This window comes from Chiloscyllium plagiosum, unplaced genomic scaffold (genome assembly GCF_037043375.1).
Source record: "Chiloscyllium plagiosum isolate Xiang-an unplaced genomic scaffold, Cpla_swu_hap1 HiC_scaffold_35, whole genome shotgun sequence".
Taxonomy (NCBI): domain Eukaryota; kingdom Metazoa; phylum Chordata; class Chondrichthyes; order Orectolobiformes; family Hemiscylliidae; genus Chiloscyllium; species Chiloscyllium plagiosum.
Window position 1 is genome coordinate 28,266,068 of NW_028270173.1, and position 24,015 is coordinate 28,290,082.

General features: G+C 47.7%; 1 protein-coding gene across 4 annotated transcripts; it reads right to left on the reverse strand.

Moving 5' to 3' along the window:
- Positions 1–970: 970 nt before the first annotated feature.
- tektl1 (tektin like 1) lies at positions 971–16,141 on the reverse strand. 4 transcript variants are annotated; one of them, XM_087978882.1, is made up of 8 exons: positions 16,054–16,141; positions 14,651–15,305; positions 10,989–11,135; positions 8,145–8,346; positions 6,621–6,787; positions 5,153–5,248; positions 3,644–3,757; positions 971–1,324 (listed from the first exon to the last, which is right to left on the reverse strand). In XM_087978882.1, exons 2-8 carry the CDS (start codon positions 15,296–15,298, stop codon positions 1,124–1,126), a joined length of 1,575 nt encoding a protein of 524 aa, XP_087835008.1. In that variant the 5' UTR covers positions 15,299–15,305; positions 16,054–16,141; the 3' UTR covers positions 971–1,123. The 4 variants fall into 4 exon arrangements, with proteins under 4 accessions (XP_087835008.1, XP_043533723.1, XP_087835007.1 ...); XM_043677788.2 differs by lacking the exon at positions 16,054–16,141 and having other exon boundaries at positions 10,989–11,093; positions 14,651–15,852; XM_087978881.1 differs by lacking the exon at positions 16,054–16,141 and having other exon boundaries at positions 14,651–15,852.
- Positions 16,142–24,015: the final 7,874 nt, after the last annotated feature.

The window sequence follows — 24,015 nt, forward strand, 5'->3', positions numbered from 1 at the left end:
CTGAAATTATTAAAGTGAGTGAGCTTTTGTTTCTCACACTAATATCCCGAGGGTTGGTTTGAGAACCCACAGGGGGAAAACTCTGCTCCATGTTTCAGACCCACAACCTATCATCTCGCTCTGCTCCCAATCTCTTGGGATGTTGCCAGCCCTGACTCATGTTCCCAGAGCTCAGATTTCAGATTTCTGCTGGAAGTGTTGTGCTTTTCCATCGTAGCAATGTAGGAAGCACAGCAACGAGATCCTATAAGCATCAATGTGATGACAACTAGGTCACCTGTTTTTAGTGATGTGCAGAAAACATTGGAAAGAACACTAGGGACACTGTGCCATGTCTTCTTCAAAATAAGTGCCAAGGGATTTTCCACAAACCCCTGATAGGGTTAGCCAGCTCAACAACATGTATTGCAACATGCCTTTAGAGTCATACAGCATGGAAACAGACCACTCAGTCCAACTCATCCATGCCAAACAATATCCCAAACTAAACTAGTCCCACCTGCCTGCACCTGGCCCATATTTCTCCAAACCTTTCCTATTCATGTACTTATCCAAACGTTTTTTAAACATTGTGGCTGTGCCCACATCCACCATTACCTGCACTGATCTGGTGAAATCCTCATTGATGCCATAGGCCAGAGAACACAGGGAATGATTAACAGACGGGGCTTGGTGCAATGAAGAATGTCGGGCAGCAAGTGTTTTGAGCAACCTCATGCTTATGGAGGGAAGAGGTGAGGAGGTCCATTCATTACTTTCAACAGGGAATCGAACCCAGCCTACACCTTCAAAACTGCACTGATACGTGATCAGCGAGGGGTGACTGGGGGAGTGTGGAACGGCAACTAACCAGGAATACAAACAGGAGAAATATGCGTCAATGACCACCGCCCACCTCAGGGACAAACCTGTAAATGTGCTCCATCTGGATTGTGACTAACAATGTGAACACAGGACTAACAATTATCACTTGTAGTTCCCGGAGGTTGTTTGTTGATTGAACTGGAAAATGTGGTGCGAAGAATCATTGCAGAACAAGCGATTAAAATGTTTTAATTATTGCCCGTGAAAAGGAACACAAAACACCTAGCAGGACATAAATATATCCCAAGTCCTCCTCCATTTAGTTGCCACTCAGTGGCTTCGACTCATCTAGATGTATCCGAGCCGGTGCTTTCAGCTTGCGGAATCGGACTATCCCTGAATCTATTCGGAACCCAGCTTTTTTGTCACGTATGTTCTCATTTAGCCGCTTTCTTGCGACCTTCAACATTTCTATGTTTCGACTGGTTTCTGCCATTGCATCTTTTAGCACTCCAACACCCTAGTTGGCGATGAGGGGTGAGGGTTGGTTTGTGGGGGTGAAACAAAAGAGATTGGGTTAAGCCGAAAGTTGGCGCTCAACATACTTTTCAAACACAAGTGCAAAGATTTTTCTCTACCCCATCTTCCTCAAATCTTCCTCCACAGCACCTTCCAAACCCACCACTTCTCATCATCACCTGATGAAGGAGCGTCGCTCCAAAAGCTAATGTTTCCAACTAAACCTGTTGGACTATAACCTGGTGTTGTGTGATTTTTAACTTTGTACACCCCAGTCCAACACCGGCATCTCAAAATCATGGTGCTCTCAGGGTAGCCCATGTTCCTGGAGTTAATATAAATAAATCGTCTCAGTTCTGGTATCATCCATGGAAATCTGTGTCGCACCTCCTTTTGCGCCTCAGCATCATTTCTGTAAGATGAAAACCAGACCAGCACAATCTTATCGGTGGTGTTAACATATAGCATTTATGTTTTTCATTTTCGGTCAGCAACACACCTGCTCCAGGCACACCTTTTGCATCATTGCTACTTTCTCAGTCCCATCTCCATTCCCTTTGGTTCCGAAGCATGAACTTTTGCATCATTTAATCTCTCGTGTCTTTTGCCCTGTTGATGATCTTTCCCTTTGTTTTTGTCCCTACCCTCCTCCAGTAGGAATTAATGACTCAGAGTCACACAACATGGAATCTTAACATTCTCCCTGTCCTGAAAGGTCAGGCCTGAAACATTAACTCTGGTTCTCTCGCCCTGTCTCTCAGCAAACACTGTCACAGCCTAGAACATAGAACAATACAGCACAGAACAGGCCCTTCGGCCCACGATGTTGTGGGCCGAAGGGCCTGCTGGATATTTCCTGCATTTTCCGTTTTCAATTCGGATTTCTAGCTTTCCGATTTGTGGCGTAATTACTCTTCTTGAAAAGTTTAAACGAGCCTAGGAATTAACCCAAGTGGGATCCTTTTGGATGTTATTAAAGTGGAAAGGGTGTGGGTTAGCGAGACTGGAGCGTTTGACTTGTAAGGAGAGGCTGGGTGGGCTGGGACTTTTGTTGCTGGAGGGTCAGAGGCTGAGGGGTGACCTTGTAGAGGTTTATAAACTCATGAGGGACATAGGTAGGGTGGACAGCCAAAATCTTTTCCCCAGGGCAGAGGAGTCCAAAACCAGGGGTGCATAGGTTTAAGGTGAGAGGGGAAAGATTTAAAAGGGACCTAGAGGAGCAATATTTTCCACACAGAGGGTGGTGCGTGTATGGAACAAGCTGCCAGAGAAGGTGGTGGAGGTGGGTATGATTACAACATTGAAAAGACAATTGGACAGGACTACAGATGGGAAAAGTACAGAGGGATAAAGGCCAAATGCAGGCAAATGGGACCACTTCTGTTACGAATACCTGTTCGGCATGGATGAATTCGACCAAAGGGTCTGTTTCCGTGCCGCATGACTCTATGAGGAATGCATCTGCCTCAGATGACAGGATGCTGAATGCACTCTCAGAACGATTGACACGTACCCTGTGAGAGTCCAGGATCTCACAGAGTCAAGCTAAGGGCCCTGTTACTAACAGAACACTAAAACTAACGGTGGGAAAGGGATACTCGATCTCCAGATCTTCATAGGCGAGCTTTCCAGAAGAGTTTGGTGTCAGCTCCACCTTTTTAGTCCATCCCCTGCCCCACCATTTCTGTTTCAATTCTTGATTGAGGTTGTTTTAAAAAGAAGCCAAGACAGTTCTGCTGCTGTTACCGGCAGGACGTTCCATTTTTGACGTTACTGCCCGAGAATAGGAAGAGGAAAGTGGGGGGGGGGGGGGTGGCCATTCAGCCCCTTCAGTTCTGCTTCACACCCACGGTGACAATTCCATACCACAACTCCCATCTCCCTGCTCGAGATCCATTAATACCTCCTCTCATCACCTGAAAGGACATGGGAGGCACATACATGGGAACACCAAGGCTGCAGTTTCACCATGCACTGGTCACGTATCAATGCAGTTTTGAAAGTGCAGCCTGCGGTTCGAGTTCTCATTGAAAATAATAAATGGACCTCCTCACCCCTCCCCTCCATGAGCGCGAGGTTGCTCTCAACTCTCAGTTGCACCCCAGTCCTAAAATTCTCGCGAGCTGTAATCTCCTTCAGCCCCACGATCCTCTTGAGATATCTGCCGTCCTCCAATTCTGCCCCCCTCGAGTGTCCTCGGTTTCAAATGTTCCGCTATTTGAAAGTAAAGTGCAACAATCCCACATTTTGGAAGCACTCAGTTGATCCTGCACCCATTTCATTCTTTGCAAGAAAGAAATAGACTTATCTGCGTACCGACCTTGACAAGAGTTGCTGCCTCAGGAAGTTGGGTCGCCGGGTGACGCTGGTAAACTTTCACCAAAGGTCTGTCCAGCCGCTCACGCAGCATTAGGTGCCTGCTATCCACTGGACCCTGGTGAACAAAGTGAACAAAACAAGCACTCTCTTAAAGAGTTAGGTAGGAGTGAAGTCAGCCAACGCATGGCTTGTGTTACCAATCTTTGGACCAACTTAGAACCACATTTGCACACTTCGGAACGATCATAAATGTAAACTTCGCTATGGTGGAATAGAATCCCTACAGCGTGGAAGCAGGCCCTTCGCCCATCCAGTCCACACCGAACCTCCGCAGAGACACCCCATAACCCTGCATTTCCCATAGCTAACCCCCGCCCCCCCAAGCCTGCACATCCTTGGACACTACAGGACAAATTAGCATGGGCCAATCCACCTAACTTGCATGTCTTTAGATGGTGAGAGGAAACCAGAGCAGGAGGAATCCCGCACAGACATGGGGAGAACGCGCAAATTTCACCCAGACAGTCGCCCGAGGGTGGAATCGATCCCAGGTCCCTGGCGCTGTGAGGCTAACCACTGAGCCACCGTGCCGCAGCTATAGTCCCATAGGGCTGCTGTCTTATCAGAGAGAACGAACGAGTGAGTGAGAGTGAGTATAGAGAGAGAGAGAGAGAGAAATATCGATGACTGGTGACGTCTTCACTTGAGGGTCACTATGCCTCAGGCAAGGGTGGAGTTTAAGATGGGGAGACCATCATGGTGGTGGCATCAGCCAGTACAGGAAAATAACCTGCGCTGTTGGCATCATCCCGTCAATTGAGGTAACCTACCCCGATATTGCATTTAAGAGACTGGGTCATAATCTGGAAACTCCCTTCCCTAACAGCACTGATGGTGGCGGTAGTGGGTGGGGGGGGGGGGGCGGGTGATATGCCTGCACCCCACCGACTGCAGCAGTTCAATACGGCAGCTCACCACCACCTTCTCAATGGCACTTCGCGATGGGCAATATATCCGCTGGAGACTCGTGCTCAGCGAGTGAGTACTTAACCACAAAGTACAATGAAATTCCAAAGACACCTAACAGGAAAGTACTTGCACGGTGAACATCAAGAGGGAGGGATAGGATCAGGGTGAAGTTGAACCACTAACACTCGCCCAGAAAGAGGGCCTGTTTCCGAAGTGGCATCACCCAGGACTGGAGGCAATGTGAATGGCAGTCTGCAATCTGCAGTCAATAACGGACATCTCCGTGCAAGTTGTGTCATAAAACGTGAGTGGGGTGTGCGAGGAGTAACAATACCCCTGTGTTTTTAAGAGGGTGGGCAATTTGACCATTGGAAGGGTCTCAGAGGTCATTTGGAGAGGGTGATGGTGGGGTGGCTCACTGAGCAGAGTCACCCAAGCTCATGGTGCCCTCTGTGGGTTGGATCCACTCCCTCATTCTCCAGCTCCCCGCCCCCTCAACCATCTCAACCTGAACCCCCTCCTGGCATGGCTCCCCACGTACCAGAACGATGCCACTCGCCAATTCCATGTCATCATACCAGCGCTGCGTGCGATTAAGGGCAGCTCGCGTTTCCCCAGAGCTGACCTCCATGTGTTGCTGAAAGAGAGGGAAAACCCGAAACCAACATGGGTTAGCCAGTGCACACTCCACCAAACCCCATCCCCCCCCCCCCCCCACCAAACCTCCAAATCATTACAATCTTTAGTTCTGCTCTCAACTCTGCACCTCAGAGATGGGTAGCACAGAAACAGACCCTTCGGTCCAACTCATCCGCGCCGATCAGATATCCTAAACTGACCAAGTCTCATTTGCCAGCGTTTGGTGCATATCCCTCTAAACCCTTCCTATTCATGTACTCATGCGGATGCGTTTCTATCGACATCATTGTACCAGCCTCCACAATTTCCTCTGGCAGGTCATTCAGGTTTTGGTCAAAGCTAACCAACAGACTGCAGTATTGATCACAATAAGCTATGGATATGGTACTCTTTATTGACAGATGTACATTATGCCATGCCATGTAGAGAGTGCTGACCTCTCTGACAACATCACCAGGAGACAGCGGCCAATTGCCTGTTCCACTCTCTCCCCTCTAGACTGCAAGGTGACGAATACAAGTCCCCACGCCAGGAAACCGAGCACTTACGTTTGACATCACAAGGGCAGTGTTGTATTGACTGAGGGTGAAATACTCAACCTCAGTCCCAGGTCTTGGGTGAACCTTTGCTTCAGAGAGAAGTAAGGAAGACCATCCCAGTGTCCAGATCCATATTTGTCCCTCACTCAGGGTCACAATTCCAGCCTGTTGGTTACGGTCTGTGAAACTTTAATGAGCAGCTACTGGAAGTTCCTAAAATAATAACATCTGGAATATTGCCTTATCAAACATTCGACACTAACTCCACTAGAAGTTCAATTCAGATCAGCAAACATCACAAGTGGTACAGTTTGCCGATCTAAACTGACTTTGTTTCTGTGCAATGTTTTGATTTAATTAAGTTCAGTACTGGCCATTATTTCGCTGCTGTATTAATCCACCTAGCCTGCACATCTAAGGACTCTGAGGGGCAAAGTAGTATGGTCAATCCAACAAACCTGCATATCTATGGACTGTGGGAGGAAACCTGAACAAAACCCACACAGACACGGGGAGAATATGCAAACTTAACACAGACAGTCACCCAAGGCTGGAATTGAATCCAGGTCCCCTGGCACTGTGAGGCAGCAGTGCTAACCACTGAGCCATTGTGCCACCCTGAGTCACTGTGCCACCCACATCCATCAAAGAAATTGCAACATCCCAACTAGTCGAGGCTGGCAAATACCCAAAAGATGCGTCATCACTTTTCAGAAAGCAGGGTTGGGAAAAGCTGACAAGGGTGAACAAACTAAAGAGGGAGGAGAGGGAAGTTAAGCACAGATGTCACAAAACCAGCTGCATGCATGTTCTTGGGTGACTGGTTCTTACCGTCATGGCCACATTCTCTGCCATCTTCTGAGTAAGCCCATCGTTGACTGATTTCTGTGCCCCTTTGATGACCACAACAGAGTCCTCTATTAACTTGTCGCTCTTCTCCCGTACATTCCTGGACTGGACAATGACACTTTTTGCATTATTCATCGCCTTATCGCAAGCTGGTAACGAGATGAGATTTGGTCATTACTCGCACGTTTCAGATAGCAATGTGTCCGGATACACGAGTGAGCATTGTTTGGGGTTTTTCAGGATGGTCACTATCCTTCACCTCAATGCAGGTTCCAAGAACCAGGACTGACAGCACCATTCATTTAATCACATCGCTAAGCACAGCAACACAACCATAATAGTGTACTCTATAATGACATGGTTATACACTTGGCCCAGTCATTTATCCCTGGCAATCTTAGCAGTGTTTCATATGTATTCATTTGCAGGATATGGCTGCTGATGGCTGTACTGATTATCATGAGGTCATTCAGGAGAACATCACAGGAGTTCCCTGATTGGGGATATTAACTGGTCCAATCTGGGAGCCCTGGCTAACAGATAAGAAGAGGGTGTCAGGCACCCTGCTCACTCTGAGGGATATGGATCAGTGCGAAAGACTCTCCATGTGTAAATAAAGTGTGACAGGATACCAGTCTTTGTGGAGAGATTTCACCGGCTAAGCCAGCATTTATTGCCCATCCCTAAGGGCATATGAGAATCGACCACACTGCTGTGGGTCTGCAGATATATGTAGGCCAGGCCAGGTAAGGACGGCAGTTTTCCTTCCCTCAAGGACAATAGTGAACCAGATGATTTATTTTTCTGACAATCAACAATGGCATCATGGTCATCTGATTTCCAGATTGTTATTGAATTCAAATTCCCCCACCTGCATGGTGGAGGATTCAAACACAGCCCCCCCCCCCCCCCCAAGAACATTTCTTGGTTCCGCGGATTTATAGTCGAGCAATGATACCACTAGGCCGTTCCCTCTCCCAGTAGCATCCTTGCCTCTGAGCCTGACACTACTGTGGAATACAGCCCTCTCTATAGAGTGGTTCACCTAACAGTGTGATACAGGCCTCCCCGTGTGGACTGTTAATCCTGAGACTGCAATACAATCCTCCCCACGTGGACAGTTATTCCTGACTCTGTGATATGTGTCTCCCCACGTGGACAGTTATTCCTGACGCTGTGATATGTGTCTCCCCACGTGGACAGTTATTCCTGACGCTGTGATATGTGTCTCCCCATGTGGACAGTTATTCCTGAGGCTGTGATATGTGTCTCCCCATGTGGACAGTTATTCCTGACGCTGTGATATGTGTCTCCCCATGTGGACAGTTATTCCTGACTCTGTGATATGTGTCTCCCCATGTGGACAGTTATTCCTGACGCTGTGATATGTGTCTCCCCACGTGGACAGTTATTCCTGACGCTGTGATAAAGGCCTGTCCACATGGGCAGGTGTCTCCAGCACTGTCCTGGATGCTCTCTGTATTGTGTGACTCTTTCTCGCCTTACCGTAGGTGTATGGGCCAACTGGTGTTGGTGAGGGCATCAAGTTAACGTCCCTGACTTCTGATAGTGCTTTGGTTAATCTCGGAGTCAGACAATCTGTTCTGGCTTCTTTGGTGGTCTGGCTCAGTAACTGAGGGACCAGATCAATAACCAGCATCCGCTCTTTGTAGCATTCTTGCAACTTTGTCCGAGCAGCATCCAGTTTCTGGGAGAGGATTACAGACAGATACCATCACAAGAGCCTGGATGACGAGAAAAGTTTCACTACTTGCTACCTAAACAATGCGGCACACGTTTGTCGTCATTTCATTGTGGTTATAGCCACGAGCAAGGCTCTGAAATCGAAATCTTCATGCCCCAAGGTAAAGGGTAAGTGGACAGTGTCAGTGGAGACTGAGATTCATCCTGAAACATTCACTATCACCCAACCTGAGATCAGGTAGTTCAGGACAGTTCATTTGTAACCTGGAAAGGGTCACTAGACTGTATGATGGTCATTATTTGTATCTATCCTTGCTTTCCTACAGAACGAGTGCTTGATGGGGAGAGCATAGAGGCAGCTTTACTCTGTCTCTAACCCCAAGATGCCCCAGCCCTGACAGTGTTTAATGGGATAGGAGTAGAGAGCTTTACTCTATAATCAACCCCATGATATCCCTTTCCTACAGGAAGCTAGCTTCATTCTGCCCCTTTCCTGGCAGTGTTTGATGGGGTCAGTTTTGAGGAGGCTTCACTATATCTAACTCCCTGCTGTCCCTTCCCTGCAAGTATTTGATGGGGACAGTATTAAGGGTCATTTACTTTTGTTTAAAAGAGTAGTGGCAGTTTTACTCTATATCTAACCCCATGCTGTACCTGACAGGAAAGTGTTTAATGGGACAATGTAGAGGTTTTTTTTTAACTCTGTATCTAACCCCATGCTATCCCTGACAAGAAAGTGTTTAATGGAACAGTGTAGAGGAAGCTTCACTAGACCTAACCCCATGCTGTACCTGTCCCAAGAGTGTTTAATGGGACAGCGTCGAGGGAGACTTAATCTGTATCTGACCCGATGCTGTTCCTGTCCTGAAAGTGTTTGATGGGAACAGTGTAATGGGAGCTTTACTCTGTATCGAACCCTGTGCTGTGTGCTGTCCCTGTCCTGGGAGTGGTTGATGGGGTACAGCGTAGAGAGAGCTTTACCCTGTATCTAACCTCATGCTGTCCCTGTCCTGGGAATATCTGATGGGGGGACAGTGTAGAGACAGCTTTACTCTGTATCTAACCCTCTTCTGTCCCTGTCCTGGGAGTGTTTAATGGTGAACAGTGTAGAGAGAGTTTTACTCTGTATCTAACCCCGTGCTGTCCCTGCCCCAGGTGTGTTTCATGTGGACAGTGTAGAGTGAGCTTTACTCTGTATCTAACCCCGTGCTGTCCCTGTTTTGGAAGTGTTTGATGGGGACAGTGTAGAGAGAGCTTTACTCTGTATCTAACCCCATGCTGTCCCTGTCCTGGGAGTGTTTGATGGAGGACAGTGTAGATGGAGCTTTACTCTGTATCTAACCCCATGCTGTCCCTGTCCTGGGAGTGTTTGATGGGGACAGTGTAGATGGAGCTTTACTCTGTATCTAACCCCGTGCTGTCCCTGTCCTGGGAGTTTTTGATGGGGACAGTGTAGAGGGAGCTTTACTCTGTATCTAACCCCATGCTGTCCCTTTCCTGGGAGTGTTTGATGGGGACAGTGAAGAGGGAGCTTTACTCTGTATCTAACCGCATGCTGTCCCTGTCCTGGGAGTGTTTGATGGGGACAGTGAAGAGGGAGCTTTACTCTGTATCTAACCGCATGCTGTCCCTGTCCTGGGAGTGTTTGATGGGGACAGTGTAGAGGGAGCTTTACTCTGTATCTAACCCCATGCTGTCCCTGTCCTGGGAGTGTTTGATGGGGACAGTGAAGAGGGAGCTTTACTCTGTATCTAACCGCATGCTGTCCCTGTCCTGGGAGTGTTTGATGGGGACAGTGAAGAGGGAGCTTTACTCTGTATCTAACCCCATGCTGTCCCTGTCCTGGGAGTGTTTGATGGGGACAGTGTAGAGGGAGCTTTACTCTGTATCTAACCCCGTGCTGTCCCTGTCCTGGGAGTGTTTGATGGGGACAGTGTTGAGGGAGCTTTACTCTGTATCTAACCGCATGCTGTCCCTGTCCTGGGAGTGTTTGATGGGGACAGTGTTGAGGGAGCTTTACTCTGTATCTAACCGCATGCTGTCCCTGCCCTGGGAGTGTTTGATGGGGACAGTGTAGAGGGAGCTTTACTCTGTATCTAACCGCATGCTGTCCCTGTCCTGGGAGTGTTTGATGGGGACAGTGTTGAGGGAGCTTTACTCTGTATCTAACCGCATGCTGTCCCTGCCCTGGGAGTGTTTGATGGGGACAGTGTAGAGGGAGCTTTACTCTGTATCTAACCCCGTGCTGTCCCTGTCCTGGGAGTGTTTGATGGGGACAGTGTAGAGGGAGCTTTACTCTGTATCTAACCGCATGCTGTCCCTGATGTTTCTTTTGGAAGAACCATTGGAGGGACTGGTGTGTCCAGGCTCTCCTGTGGCGGTAACGAACCTGCCTCTGGACAGGTTTACACAACTTGCGTGTTGCGGCCGAGGTAGGGACGCCCTGAGGTTGGAGTCAATCACAGCAGTGTCAGTGACCTGACAGCACGAGACAAGGTGACCTTCACTGAGAGACAGTCCGCCAGGTGAACATGTGGATGGTGATGTAAAAGGAGGGGGATTGCAGGCAGCAGGGGAGAAATGATAAAACCGAGAATACAGGCTTCTGTCAACAGGCCACCCTGACTGACCCTCCCAGCTGCTAACCTGAAGCATGTCCTTGATCGTGTGCAGAGGCTCCTCCAAGCTCGGTTTAATCTCGGAGAGATGTTTCTTCTCCAGGCCAATCAGTAAATCAGCTCCATCGGGTTCCTGCACAGACCAGGACACAGCCAGGTGAAGCCATGTAAGATTCTGTCAATGGTTTTTTTTTTAAGATTAGAATCAGCCTGACCATTGTGGCACAGACAGCCACATGGGGAGTTAACATCTTCAATCCCTTATCTGGGCACCAATTGTTAAAGTGCACTTGAGAATGTAACTTTTAAAAAACGTTTTGTGATTTACATGTGAAGGAACTGAAACCAACAGGGTAATTCTAAAAGATGAGAGACTTAACAAACAATCCGGGTCTTTTTCAATGTATAATTTCGGTTGCATCACACTTAAACTTTTGCTATAAATTCTGTGTCTTACAATCTTATACGCCACAACCACCTGCTGAAGGAGCAGTGCTCCGAAAGCTAGTGCTTCCAAATAAACCTGTTGGACTGTAACCTGGTGTTGTGTGATTTTTAACTTTCTACAGCCAGGTGAGTGCAGCAAACAAGAACCGAGGGTACAACACGGGAGTGAAAACTTCTGGCATCTTTGCAAAACTCCTGTCTCCCTCCCTCCTCTTGTTGTTCAAGGGCTCACTGACCCACTCCTTTCAACATTAAAGGGATCAGCTCCTCATTCTCTCTCCCCAACATTAAAGGGGTCAGCTTCTCATTCTCTTGCTCTCTCTCCAACATTAAAGGGATCAGCTCCTCATTTTCTCCCGCCAACATTAAAGGGATCAGCTTCTCATTCTCTCTCTCCAACATTAAAGGGATCAGCTCCTCATTCTCTCTCCCCAACATTAAAGGGGTCAGCTTCTCATTCTCTCTCTCTCTCTCTCCAACATTAAAGGGATCAGCTCCTCTCTTCCCTCCCCATCTCGATTTTAAAGGAATCAGCACCTCTCTCTCTCTCTGTGCACCCTAGTTATTAAAGGGATCAGCACCTCTCTCTCCCTGTCCCTCGATATTAAAGGGGTCAGCACCTCGCTCTCTCTCTGTCTCTCTTATCCCCCACCTAGATTTTAAAGAAATCACCACCTCCCTGTCTCTCTCTCTCTTCCCCCCTCAATATTAAAGGGATCAGCCCTTCCCTCTCTCTTTTTTCCCCGTAGATTTTAAAGGGATCAGCACTGTCTCTCTCTGCCCCCTCGATATTAGAGGTCAGCACCTTTCTCTCTCTCTCTCTCTCTCCCTCCCACCCCCGTCTCAATATTGAAGGGATCAGCACCTCCCTCTCTCTCTTCCCCCCTCCTAGATTTTAAAGGGATCAGCACCTCCCTCTCTCTCTTCCCCCCTCCTAGATTTTAAAGGGATCAGCATCTCTCTCTCTCTGCCCCCTCGATATTAAAGAGGTCAGCACCTCTCTCTCTCTCTTTGTCCCCTCTATATTAAAGAGGTCAGCACCTCTCTCTCTCTCCCCACCCCCCCCCCATATTAAAGGGATCAGCACCTCCCACTCTCTCTCTCTACCCCCTTGATATTAAAGGGATCAACACCTCTCCCTCTCTCTCTATTCCTCCCGCCATTATTAAAGGGGTCAGTGCCTCTCTGCACCCATGACCCCCGCCCCCAATATTAATGGGATCAGCACCTCATTCTCTCATCTCAATAATAAGGAGACCAGTGCCTCACTCTCCCCCTAATATTAAGGAATCAGTTCTTGTCCCTTTCCCTGCTTCCCCCCCCCCCCCCTCCTTAAAATATGAGGAACTCCTATCCAACTGATGTGTTTAAGGTGATCATTCAGCTCCATTGCTCTACACAACCCTCCTCCTCCACTATGGCATCTCACCCTCTCAGGATCTGCTTCCGATTCTAGATCCCTCCTGTGCTTAACTGGCAAAATAAACTTACTGAATTTTCCTCAACCGTTCCCCTAGTTACACACAATAAACATTCACTCCGCACACGGGAGGATATGGTCAGCACAGATCTTGGTACCTGCTACCAGCAGACTGCCCGACTCTCATAGACACATCTCTACCCAGTATTCCCAATGCAGAGCGAGCCATCCAGAAGCAGACAGGTGGGGGGGTGGAGGGGGGGGGGGAGTGGGCGCAGTTCAAAGAGCAGCTATGAGAATATTTTCTATGGGTGCACAGATGTCAGCGTGCTGGCTCAGTGGTTAGCACTGCTGCCTCACAGCACCAGGGAGCCAGGTTCGATTCCACCCTCAAGCAATTATCTGTGTCGGGTTTACACACTATGTCTGTGTGGATCTCCTCCCGCTGCTCTGCTTTCCTCACAAACTCCAAAGATGTGCAGGTGAGATGGGTTAGCCATGGGGCATGCAGGATCGGGGTGGGGGACTGTCTTCAGAGGGCTTGTATAGACTCGATGGTCCAAATGGCCTGCCTCCACACTGTGGGGGATTCTACGATGTCAAGTATCAATCAATTCCTTCAGGACCCCTCGCAGGTGAGGCTACGCAACTCCAGTGTCTTATGCCAAAACATACCACTCAACCAACACTACTCGGATACAGGACATCTGTGCTTCGCCATTTGTGGGATCTTGCTGACCACAAAGGGGCTACTTGGCAACAGGGAGTCTAAGAAAGCAGCCCGAATCACAAATCGCACACAGCGACTGGTTAGGAGGGTTTCAATGGAAACTTGTTGGAGGCAGGTTCCACTCAGCTATGCAAGAGGGATTTTGTTTTGGACAGTAATGGTTTGCAAGATATGGGAAAGGGCAGCCGACTGGCACTGGAGAATAAAGCTGGGCTGGATAATACAGCCGGTGCAGGCAAGGTGGGCGCTGAGTGGCCTTCTTCTACACCGTAATCCTTCAGTGGTTCTGGGCTGTCCTGGCATGGTCAAAGGGAGGTCCCCTAACTGGACAGAATCGGTTGATCACTGCGCTGAAGGGTAGGAGCTCTGAAAAGTAAATGTGAGTGGAGCCAGAATCAGAATGTCGGTCAGGAAGCTACAGTCTGCAAGAGGAGATGGACGGCCTTGGGCAGGTTCTGATGTCATGTTGGGTTTGCACAGGCGGTTGGTGAGGCCACCTTTGGAGTCTTGTGTACAGCTCTGTTCACCCTGCTATGGTGGGGGGGGGGGCGGGAGGATTGGAGGGTGGAAGGGAGGAGTGGGGATTGGGGGAGGAGTGGAGGAGGGGGGGGTAGAGTGGGGGTTGTGGGGGGTAGGCCTGGGGGTGGGGAGAGGAGTGGGGAGTGAGGGGGTGAGGAAGGGGGAGGATTGGGGTGGGGTCGAGTGGGGGGAGGAGTGGGGGAGTGGGAGGGATTGGGGCTGGGGGGAGTAGTGGGGGTGGGGAGAAGAGTGGGGGAAGGGGAGGGGAGGGGGAAGATTGTGGGGTTGGGGGTGGAGAGGAGTGGGGGAGTGGAGGATTGTAGGAGGTGTGGGACGGTGGGGGGGATGTGTGGGGGGGTGGGGGGAATGATTGTGGGAGTGGGAAGGAGTGGGGAGGTGGGAAGGGCAGGAGTGAGGGGAGGGGAAGGAGTGGAAGGAGAGGAATGGAGGGGAGGAGTGGGGGTGGGGGAAGGATTGGGGATGGGCAGGAGTGGGGCGGGGGAAGTGGGGAGGGGAAGGGAAAGTAGGGAGTTGTGTCCCGAGTGAAGTGCAGTGACCGGCAGAGCCCACTCACCCGTTCCAAGGCCGGCCGCATCTTGCGCATCTCGTTGGTCATGCGGTTGAGGACCAGGCCCTTGCGGATGTCAGCCAGGGCCAGCCGCAGCTTGTCCCGGGTCTCCTTCAGCCGGAAGATCTCGCTGCTGACGCGGTTGATCTGGTCCAGGAGGTGGCCGATGACCGAGCGGGTCTGCAGCATGTAGCTGCCGATCTGCTCATTGCTCTGCATGGCGCACAGGTCCCGCAGGAAGGGCAGCAGCTCCATCTCCAGCTTGAAGCCCCAGCCCGTGTCCTTGCCCTCGGGCACCTTGTAGAGGATGTCGCTGCTCAGGTCTTCGGTGGAGGCCGTCACGCTGCACACATTCTTCTTGGCCTCCTCCAGGGCCTCCCTCTCCCGCTGCATCCTCTGCTGGCGGGACTTGAACTTTCCCAGTGACTCGGGGTTCTCCGATAGCGCCCCGGGCAGGTACTTGCAGCCTTTCCTCCTGGCCAGGCGTCGGGCCTGGTTCTCAAACAGAGTGGCTGAGCGGAACGGGGTGTCCTGGTAGCGGTGGGCTGTAATCTCGATGGCGGCCTCAGCCAGCCCCACTGCTTTGATGGCCCTGTCCCGCCAGGCTTTGGGCCCAATGGATGCCGGGGGAACCTTCACGCTTTTCCACTCCATCGCTAGTCTGAGGAGGAGAAGGGGAAAGGGTTTCTGGTCAGAGCTCAGGGAAGGGGAAGGAGGAGTGGGAAGGTAGTGGGTCAGAGAAATACACACATGCGCACGCACACACCCACATACACATACACACCTCACAACACACACATACACCCACACACAGACACAAACTCACGTCAGACATCTACAAATACAACACACAACACGGACATATATTTACATGCACAATACGTACAAACATACACACACTCTTCACAACACATACACATACACATGCACACAGGCACACGCATACACACACCCCTGCACACAATACATACACACGACACAGACAAACACACCACACAGACACACCTCACAACACACGCACACAGACAGACACACACAAGACACAGGTACACACCTCACAGTACACATACACATGCATGCTCTCTCAGACACACTCACACAGACACACAGTACACACACCACACAGACACACAGACAAACACACCTCACAACACACATACAACACACAACACAAACATATATTTAAACACACACACTACACATTTCAATCACTAACTCATGCCTCCCTCTTTCTCTCCTGCTGCCCACATTCTCACCATGGCCTCAAGCCTCCCCCACAATGACTCCCCTATGCAGTGCAAATGGTCTCCTGGAATCCAGGTTAGTCTCCTTGCAACTATTACTGGCATCCACACACCCTCCCCTGTAGGAGCCAATTGCTCAAAGTACATTTAGTTTCTGGTCCTTACCGCCAAGCTCTCGTGACTCTCTCAGCTCCCGGTCGTCAGCCCTAAATCCCACAGCATAGACTCTCATCCCCTGCTGTCAGCTGCTGTGATATCAATTTAAGTGAATGTGCAAATTATATATCATTGTCTCTTGGGGATGTAAAGCAGCTTGTGGCCAGCAGGGTGCGTGTGTGTGTGTGTGTACAGGGAGAGAGAGAAATCCTAGAGTATGTCTATTTAGAGCCATAGAGTCATAGAGATGTACAGCATAGAAACAGAGCTTTCGGTCCAACTCGTCCATGCCGACCAGATATCCTAACCTAATCTCATCCCATTTGCCAGCACTTGGCCCATATCCCATTAAACCCTTCCTATTCATGTACCCATCCAGATGCCTTTTAAATGCTGTAATTGTAGCAGCCTCCAACACTACCTCTGGCAGCTCATTCCATACACGCACCACCCTCTGCGTGAAAAAGTTGCCCCTTAGGTCTATTTTATATCTTTCCCCTCTCACCCTGAACCTATGCCATCTCATTCCAGATTCCCCCACCCCGGGGAAAAGACTTTGTCTATTTATCCTATCCATGATTTTATAAACCTCTATAAGGTCACCCCTCAGCCTCCGACGCTCCAAGGAAAACAGCCCCAGCCTGTTCAGCCTCTCCCTATAGCTCAAATCCTCCAAACCTGGCAACATCCTCGTAAATCTTTTCTAAACCCTTTCAAGTTTCACAACATCCTTCCGATAGGAAGGAGACCAGAATTGCACGCAATATTCCTTGTTAAGTTCTTCTGTGGCATGTACAAACTGGTTCTAATATGCAAATAAATAACCTATTTATAGTTTACTAATTTTCAGTGCTACAAGTGATTGGGGAGTTTGCCTAAATAAGACAGAAATGAGCCTCTCCCTCTCAATTCCAACACTTTCTACCCCAGCTTCCAGGACTCATGCGTCACCCACTCACATTCCACGAGCACCCAGTTCCAATGCTCTCTCCCCCAGCTCCTGATACTCACCCTCAGCTCCAAGTACTGTCTCACCCTGCCCCCAGTGGTCTCACTGCCACTACACAAGTTCCAGTATCTGTCTGACCTCCAAACCTCTGGCTCACCAAATTAGAAGGTTGTCTTGTTTGGTCCCAGAATCGACCGACATCACAATAATGGCTATTTGGGGGAGGGGGGAGATGGAGATAGTGTGCTTTTCTGAGTTAGCTTGTTTCCATGGATACCAATATTCATCAACAATGCTGGAACAGAAAGAGGCGTCGGGTCAGATTGTAGGAATTGGCTAGGGCTTGGCACACCATGTCATGACCCTCTATGAAGCTTTACAGCTGCAAGCTCTGAGGCTAGTGAGAGTTGCACTGTCAATGCAGGACGTTTTAAGTATGGCAAATATAATTTACTGTGGCTCTGAAGAAAGAGGTATCAAATCAGTTTGGGAGGGACAGATCGGAAATAGCAAACAAAAAAAGCCATATTTGGGAATACTGATTTTGACCTCTAACTTGGGGGCGGCACGGTGGCACAGCGGTTAGCACTGCTGCCTCACATCACCAGAGACTCGGGTTCAGTTACCGCCTCAGGCAACTGCCTGTGTGGAGTTTGCACATTGTCTGCGTGGGTTTCCTCCGGGTGCTCCAGTTTCCTCCCACAGTCCAAAAATGTGCAGGTTAAGTGAACTGGCCTTGCTAAATTGCCCGTAGTGTCAGGGGAAGGGGTAAATGTAGGGGAATGAGTCTGGGTGGGTTGCGCTTCGGCGGGGCGGTGTGGACTTGTTTGTTCGAAGGGCCTGTTTCCACACTGTAAGTAATCTAATCTATGATGCTATGTAGGACAGAACATAAATTAATAAATAACAAAAGCTCGTGAGAAAGGAACATCGATAATTTGAAAGTGCAGTCGCAATTAGACTTGAAGTGAAGAAGATTTTTGGTATGCTTGCCTTTATTGGCTTAGTGCATTGAGAACAGGAGTTGGGAAGTCATGTTGCAGCAGTACAGGATATTGGTTAGGCCACCACCTCCTCTGGCAGCTCATACCATAGGCACAAGGTTGTCCCTTAGCCTAGATTAGATTCCCTACAGTGTGGAAACAGGCCCTTCAGCCCAACACTTCCATATCAACCCTCCGAAGAGTAACCTACCCAGACTCATTTCCCTCTGACTAACGCACCTAACCTACGGGCAACTTATTATGGCCAATTCACCCTGCCCTGCACATCTTTGGACTGTGGGAGGAAACCGGAGCACCCGGAGGAAATCCACACAGACGCGGGGAGAATGTGCAAACTCCACACAGACATTCGCCCGAGACTGGAATCGAACCTGGGACCCTGGTGCTGTGAGGCAGCCGTGCTAACCACTGTGCCGCCGTGCCACCTCAAGGTCCCTTTTAAATCTTTCTGCTTTCCCCTTAAACCTATGCCCTTTAGTTTTGGACTCCCCTATCCTGGGGAAAAGACCTTGACTATTCACCCCATCCATGCCCCTCATGATTTCATAAACCTCTATAAGGTCATCCCTCAGCCTCTGACGCTCCAGGGAAAATAGCACCAGCCTATTCAACCTCTCCCTATAGCTCAAACCCTCCAACCCTGGCAACATCCTTGTAAATCTTTTCTGAACCCTTTCAAGTTTCACAACATCTTTCCTATAGCAGGGCGATCAGAATTACAGACAGTATTCCAAAAGTGGGAGGCTGGAACAATTTCAACTTTTCAAAGGCATCTGGATGGGTATATGAAGTGGAAGGGTTTAGAGGGATATAGGCCAAATGCTGACAAATGGGACTAGATTAATTTAGAATATTTAGTCGACACAGACAAGTTGGACCGAAGGGTCTGTTTCTATGCTGTACATCGCTATAACTCTATGACTCCATAACTGAATAATTTTAATCTTCACATAAATTGAATAAATGAAATTGATGAAAGCAGTCTTGCAGTCTTGGAAATGGCTTAATCGAATGCATTCAGGAGAGTTTCTCAGAATGACATATTCTGCGCCCAACTGGGGAGGAGGGAATTTCAACCTGGTTGTGTCCAACGAGGTGGGATGAATTAATAATCTCATAAACTGTCATCTTGGCAAAAGTGATAATAACATGATAGGACTTCATTTTCAGTTTCAAGGTGAGTAATTTGGGTCTGAAACTAATATCTTATACTTAAATAAAGATAGTTACAGAAATGTAACAACAGAGTTGACTCCAAAGGACTGGAGATGTTACCACTACACCAACATCTCTAAGCTCAGCGAGTGCTATTTGGCACTGCCAATGACCCTTACTACCTCTTTGCTGATCATCAAGGGTAGATGATGAGGTGGTAATTGGATGGATTGGATTTGTCCTGTTTTTCGCAGACAGGACCAGACCAGGACCATTTTCCACATTGTTGGGTCAACACCAGGATTGTAGTTGTACTGGAACAGCTTAGCTAATGGTGCAGTCAGTTCTGGAGCATGTCTTCAGCACTTTTGGTTGAAACTTATAAAACCATAGAGTCCCTAAAATGCGGAAATAGGCCATTCAGCACATTGAGTCCACACCAATCCTCTGAACAGCATCCCACTCAGACTCACCTTCCCCACCCTATAACCCTGAATTCCCCATGCACCTAACCTGTACATCCCTGAACACAATGGGCAATTTAGTATGGCCAACTCACCTAACCAGCTTATCTTTGGGCTGGGGGAGGAAACCGGAGCACCCGGAGGAAACCCACACAGACATGCAAATTCTGCACGGACAGTTGCCTGAGGGTGGGATTGAATCCGGGTCCCTGGTGCTATGAGGCAGCAGTGCTAACCACTGAGACACCATGCCACCCAAAGTCTGAACCTATAGTCTCTACAGTGCACAGTATCTTTAACTATTTCATGGTATCATGAGGACTGAATTGAGTGGGCTAAATTAAAAAGGGAGAAATTAAAAACATGAAAGTGAATTGGTAAAAGATATAAGACTGTAAAAATTCTTACAAGTAAATACAAAGGAAAAGATTAGCTAAACTAAATGTTGGTCCCTTAGAGGATGAGAGTGGGGAGGTAATAGCAGAGACTTTAAACAGGCATCTGTCTTCACAGTTGAAGATACAAAAAGGCATCCTAAAAATGGTAGAAGATCAAAAGGCAAAAGTGAGAGTGGAAATTAAAACAATCACAAAGAGCTAGTGTATCATGGAAACTAATGGGATGAAAGACTGACAAATTCCTTGTACATGAGGGTCTGCATCTCAGACTCTTAGAGGAAGTGGCTGCAGAATTAATCAATGTAATAGCTATAATCGTTTAAAATACCAGGTTCCAATAAGGACCCAACAGGAGGAAAGCTGCAAATGAGATGCATCTATTCAAGAAAGGAGAGGTATGGAAAGCAGGCAATTGTAAGACAAACAGACCAGTGGTGTAAATCATGACCGTATGAAGTCCCTCAATGTCTTTACTGGTTATTCATTGGAATGTAGCTGGTGCATTTTTCATTTCAAATGGCCTAACCTTGCATTGATATCATCCATCTGGTGTTATAAAAATGAATATTTCTGTAGCTCTGTCAGTCAATGGAACTTGCCAATATCCATTCAGTAAGTCATTGTTGGTGGTGAATTGCATGTGACCAACTCATTCAATGCTGTCCTCCAGTATTGAACTAGGATGTGAGTCTGTTTTTGTTACTATGCTGACTTTGCAAAAATCAATACAGAATCTGGTTTTGGCACCATCACGACACATGAGCGCCAACCACTATGACTCGTTTCAACCACATCACTGTCCATCTCTTCCCTCACTTGAGCTCATTTCTCTAGGTTGATCCTGTAAGAATGCTGATGGTAAAGAACCACATTAAAATCATGAAGAACCAGGGCTACTTTTCCTTGCCTGGTCATGAAAGTTTACTTCTGATTCTGTAATGGACTTTGTCAGGTGTTTCAATAACTGTTTGGAAATTAAACTATTAGGCTATCTAACCCATTTTTTTTGCATCTCAACTCTAGTTCCTGGTGGATAAGTTTTAGAATTTTCAATTTCTGATTCATTCTCTAATTATTCTGGTATTTTATTTCACTCCCTATCTCTTACATAGCCATACATGTACTTTTCTCCTGTCTTTCCCATCATATCTCTTTTATGTGGTAAATGACACGCTCACTGATTCTATATTCTGTGTGCCGCACTCAATGCATAATTGAGTTTACTTCCGATTTGATAAGAACTAGTAATTGTTGCTCACAATGGTTATTCAGAAATGGATAGAAGTAACACCTTGTGTGCAGCAGCATATGCTGAACTGTGGCCTTTTTATCTGCTCTAGTTTTCATTGTGTTTGAACACCTTGTAAATGACGCTTGGTCAGCTTTCAAGTTTTGGTCAGTTTATCTCTAAAACCTGAAACAAGCAGGAAGTGCAGTCTCTAAGCTTAGTTTTATTAGTTAACTGAAGTTGTCCTCTCACTTCATGTCAATAGTTCAAAAGGACTACTTCGTTGTGACGATGTTGTGAGTTGAAGAGGTTATTTTGTTCTGGTGATTTTTAAGAGAGTTTGGAATGTAGAGGTACCGAGTAGCCCACCAGATCACTTGAGTAAAAAGCTTCGGAAGCCTTGTTTTCTTTTTAAACAGTCTGAATGCGTGTGGCCAGCTCTCACAAATCCAGATTTATAGGTTTTTGTTTTTTTCAGTACCATAGAAAGCCTTTGGGATCACAAAAGAGTTGGAAGCTTTAGCAAGTGCCTCATACCTGCTATTCTCTCTGAATCTTCTCTTGATGGTGTTTTTCCCTCCTGGACTGAAGAACGGCATGTGAGGACCTGCATCTGAATTTGCCTTTTGACCAAAGGGTGTGTTTCTGGGGTGTTACTATATTGGGACAGTTAATTAACAATACTTATTGAATCTATTATTTGTTTAAGTTTTCCAATAGTTATGTTATTCTAAATTCCTCATTCTTTTGGTTGTATTGTAACTATAGTGTTTAAATAAATTGTGTTTTGCTTAATGTTGAGTAGTTTGACCATTCTCATCACATTTGAAACACACTTCAAATCTTCCCTTAAAATAAGAAAAGGTTAGGGTCTAGGCTACTTTCTTAAAGTATATTGAAGGGTTCAGGTCTGGTCCATAATAATTTAGATTCATTAGGAGCATCCTTAATATCTGTTGTAATAAAGGAACGCCTTTATCCCAATCATTAGGATATATTTGGCAGTCAATTTTTAATTATAGTCTTCAAAATTTGAAGTCCTCTTTTCAATTCCCCTTGAGATTGTGGCTGATAAGAGAAGGCGTAAATTGTTTTAAATTGCTGTTTCTGAAATGATACATCTCTTTTGTGAAATAAAATGGGAAGCCTTGAACTTTTTATTTTACACATCTTGTGAAGTATTGAACCAACTTTTCCACGACAGTGTTTGCAACATTTCCTTCTTAAAGGCATTGCTTCAGGAACCTTTACAGGAATATCCATTATCAGTAAAAGATACAGCTTTTCATTCATGGTTTTAGCGATACAAGTTAACAAGAGCCTGCTAACTGGTTCTTCAATGGCTGGGAATCAGAATCAGATTTAATGGAGTTATTTTTTATTCACTCATGGGATAAGCGCATCATTGGTTGGACTAGCTCAAAACTAGCTGCCCCTGAGAAGGTGATGATGAGCTGCCTTCTTAAAACGCTGCAGTCCGGATTTTGTACGTAGTTTGAGTTTTCCCATCACCTTGACACATATGGCATGTCTGGCAGAACGTGGCCACACCTTTATATGATCCCAGCCAGTATTTGAATATTTTAGCAAGTGTTTCCCTAACAGACAAGCGTCCTGCCATCAGAATTTTGTAAGCTGCTCATAAAAGTTAACTGCAAGGCTCATGTAGAACTATCAACTCAAACAAAGTCAAAATAGAAATCTGACACACACACATACACAATGCTAGAGAAACCCAACAGGCCGAGCAGCATGTGTGTACACACACACACACACACACAAACACACTGCTGGAGAAACCCAACAGGTCGAGCAACATGTGTGCACACACACACACACACTGCTGGAGAAACCCAACAGGTCGAGCAGCATGTGTGTACACACACACACACACACACACACACTGCTGGAGAAACCCAACAGGTCGAGCAGCATGTGTGTACACACACACACACACACACACACACACACACACACACACACTGCTGGAGAAACCCAACAGGTCGAGCAGCATGTGTGTACACACACACACACACACACTGCTGGAGAAACCCAACAGGCTGAGCAGCATGTGTGTACACACACACACACACACACACACACACTGCTGGAGAAACCCAACAGGTCGAGCAGCATGTGTGTACACACACACACACACACACACACTGCTGGAGAAACCCAACAGGTCGAGCAGCATGTGTGTACACACACACACACACACACACACACTGCTGGAGAAACCCAACAGGTCGAGCAGCATGTGTGTACACACACACACACACACACACACACACACTGCTGGAGAAACCCAACAGGTCGAGCAACATGTGTGTACACACACACACACACACACACTGCTGGAGAAACCCAACAGGCTGAGCAGCATGTGTGTACACACACACACACACACTGCTGGAGAAACCCAACAGGCTGAGCAGCATGTGTGTATATACACACACACACACACACACACTGCTGGAGAAACCCAACAGGCTGAGCAGCATGTGTGTACACACACACACACACACACACACACACACACACTGCTGGAGAAACCCAACAGATCTAGCAGCAGGTGCACACACACACACACACACACACACACTGCTGGAGAAACCCAACAGGTCGAGCAGCATGTGTATACACACACACACACACACAATGCTGGAGAAACCCAACAGGCTGAGCAGCATGTGTGTATATACACACACACACACACACACACACTGCTGGAGAAACCCAACAGGTCGAGCAGCATGTGTGTACACACACA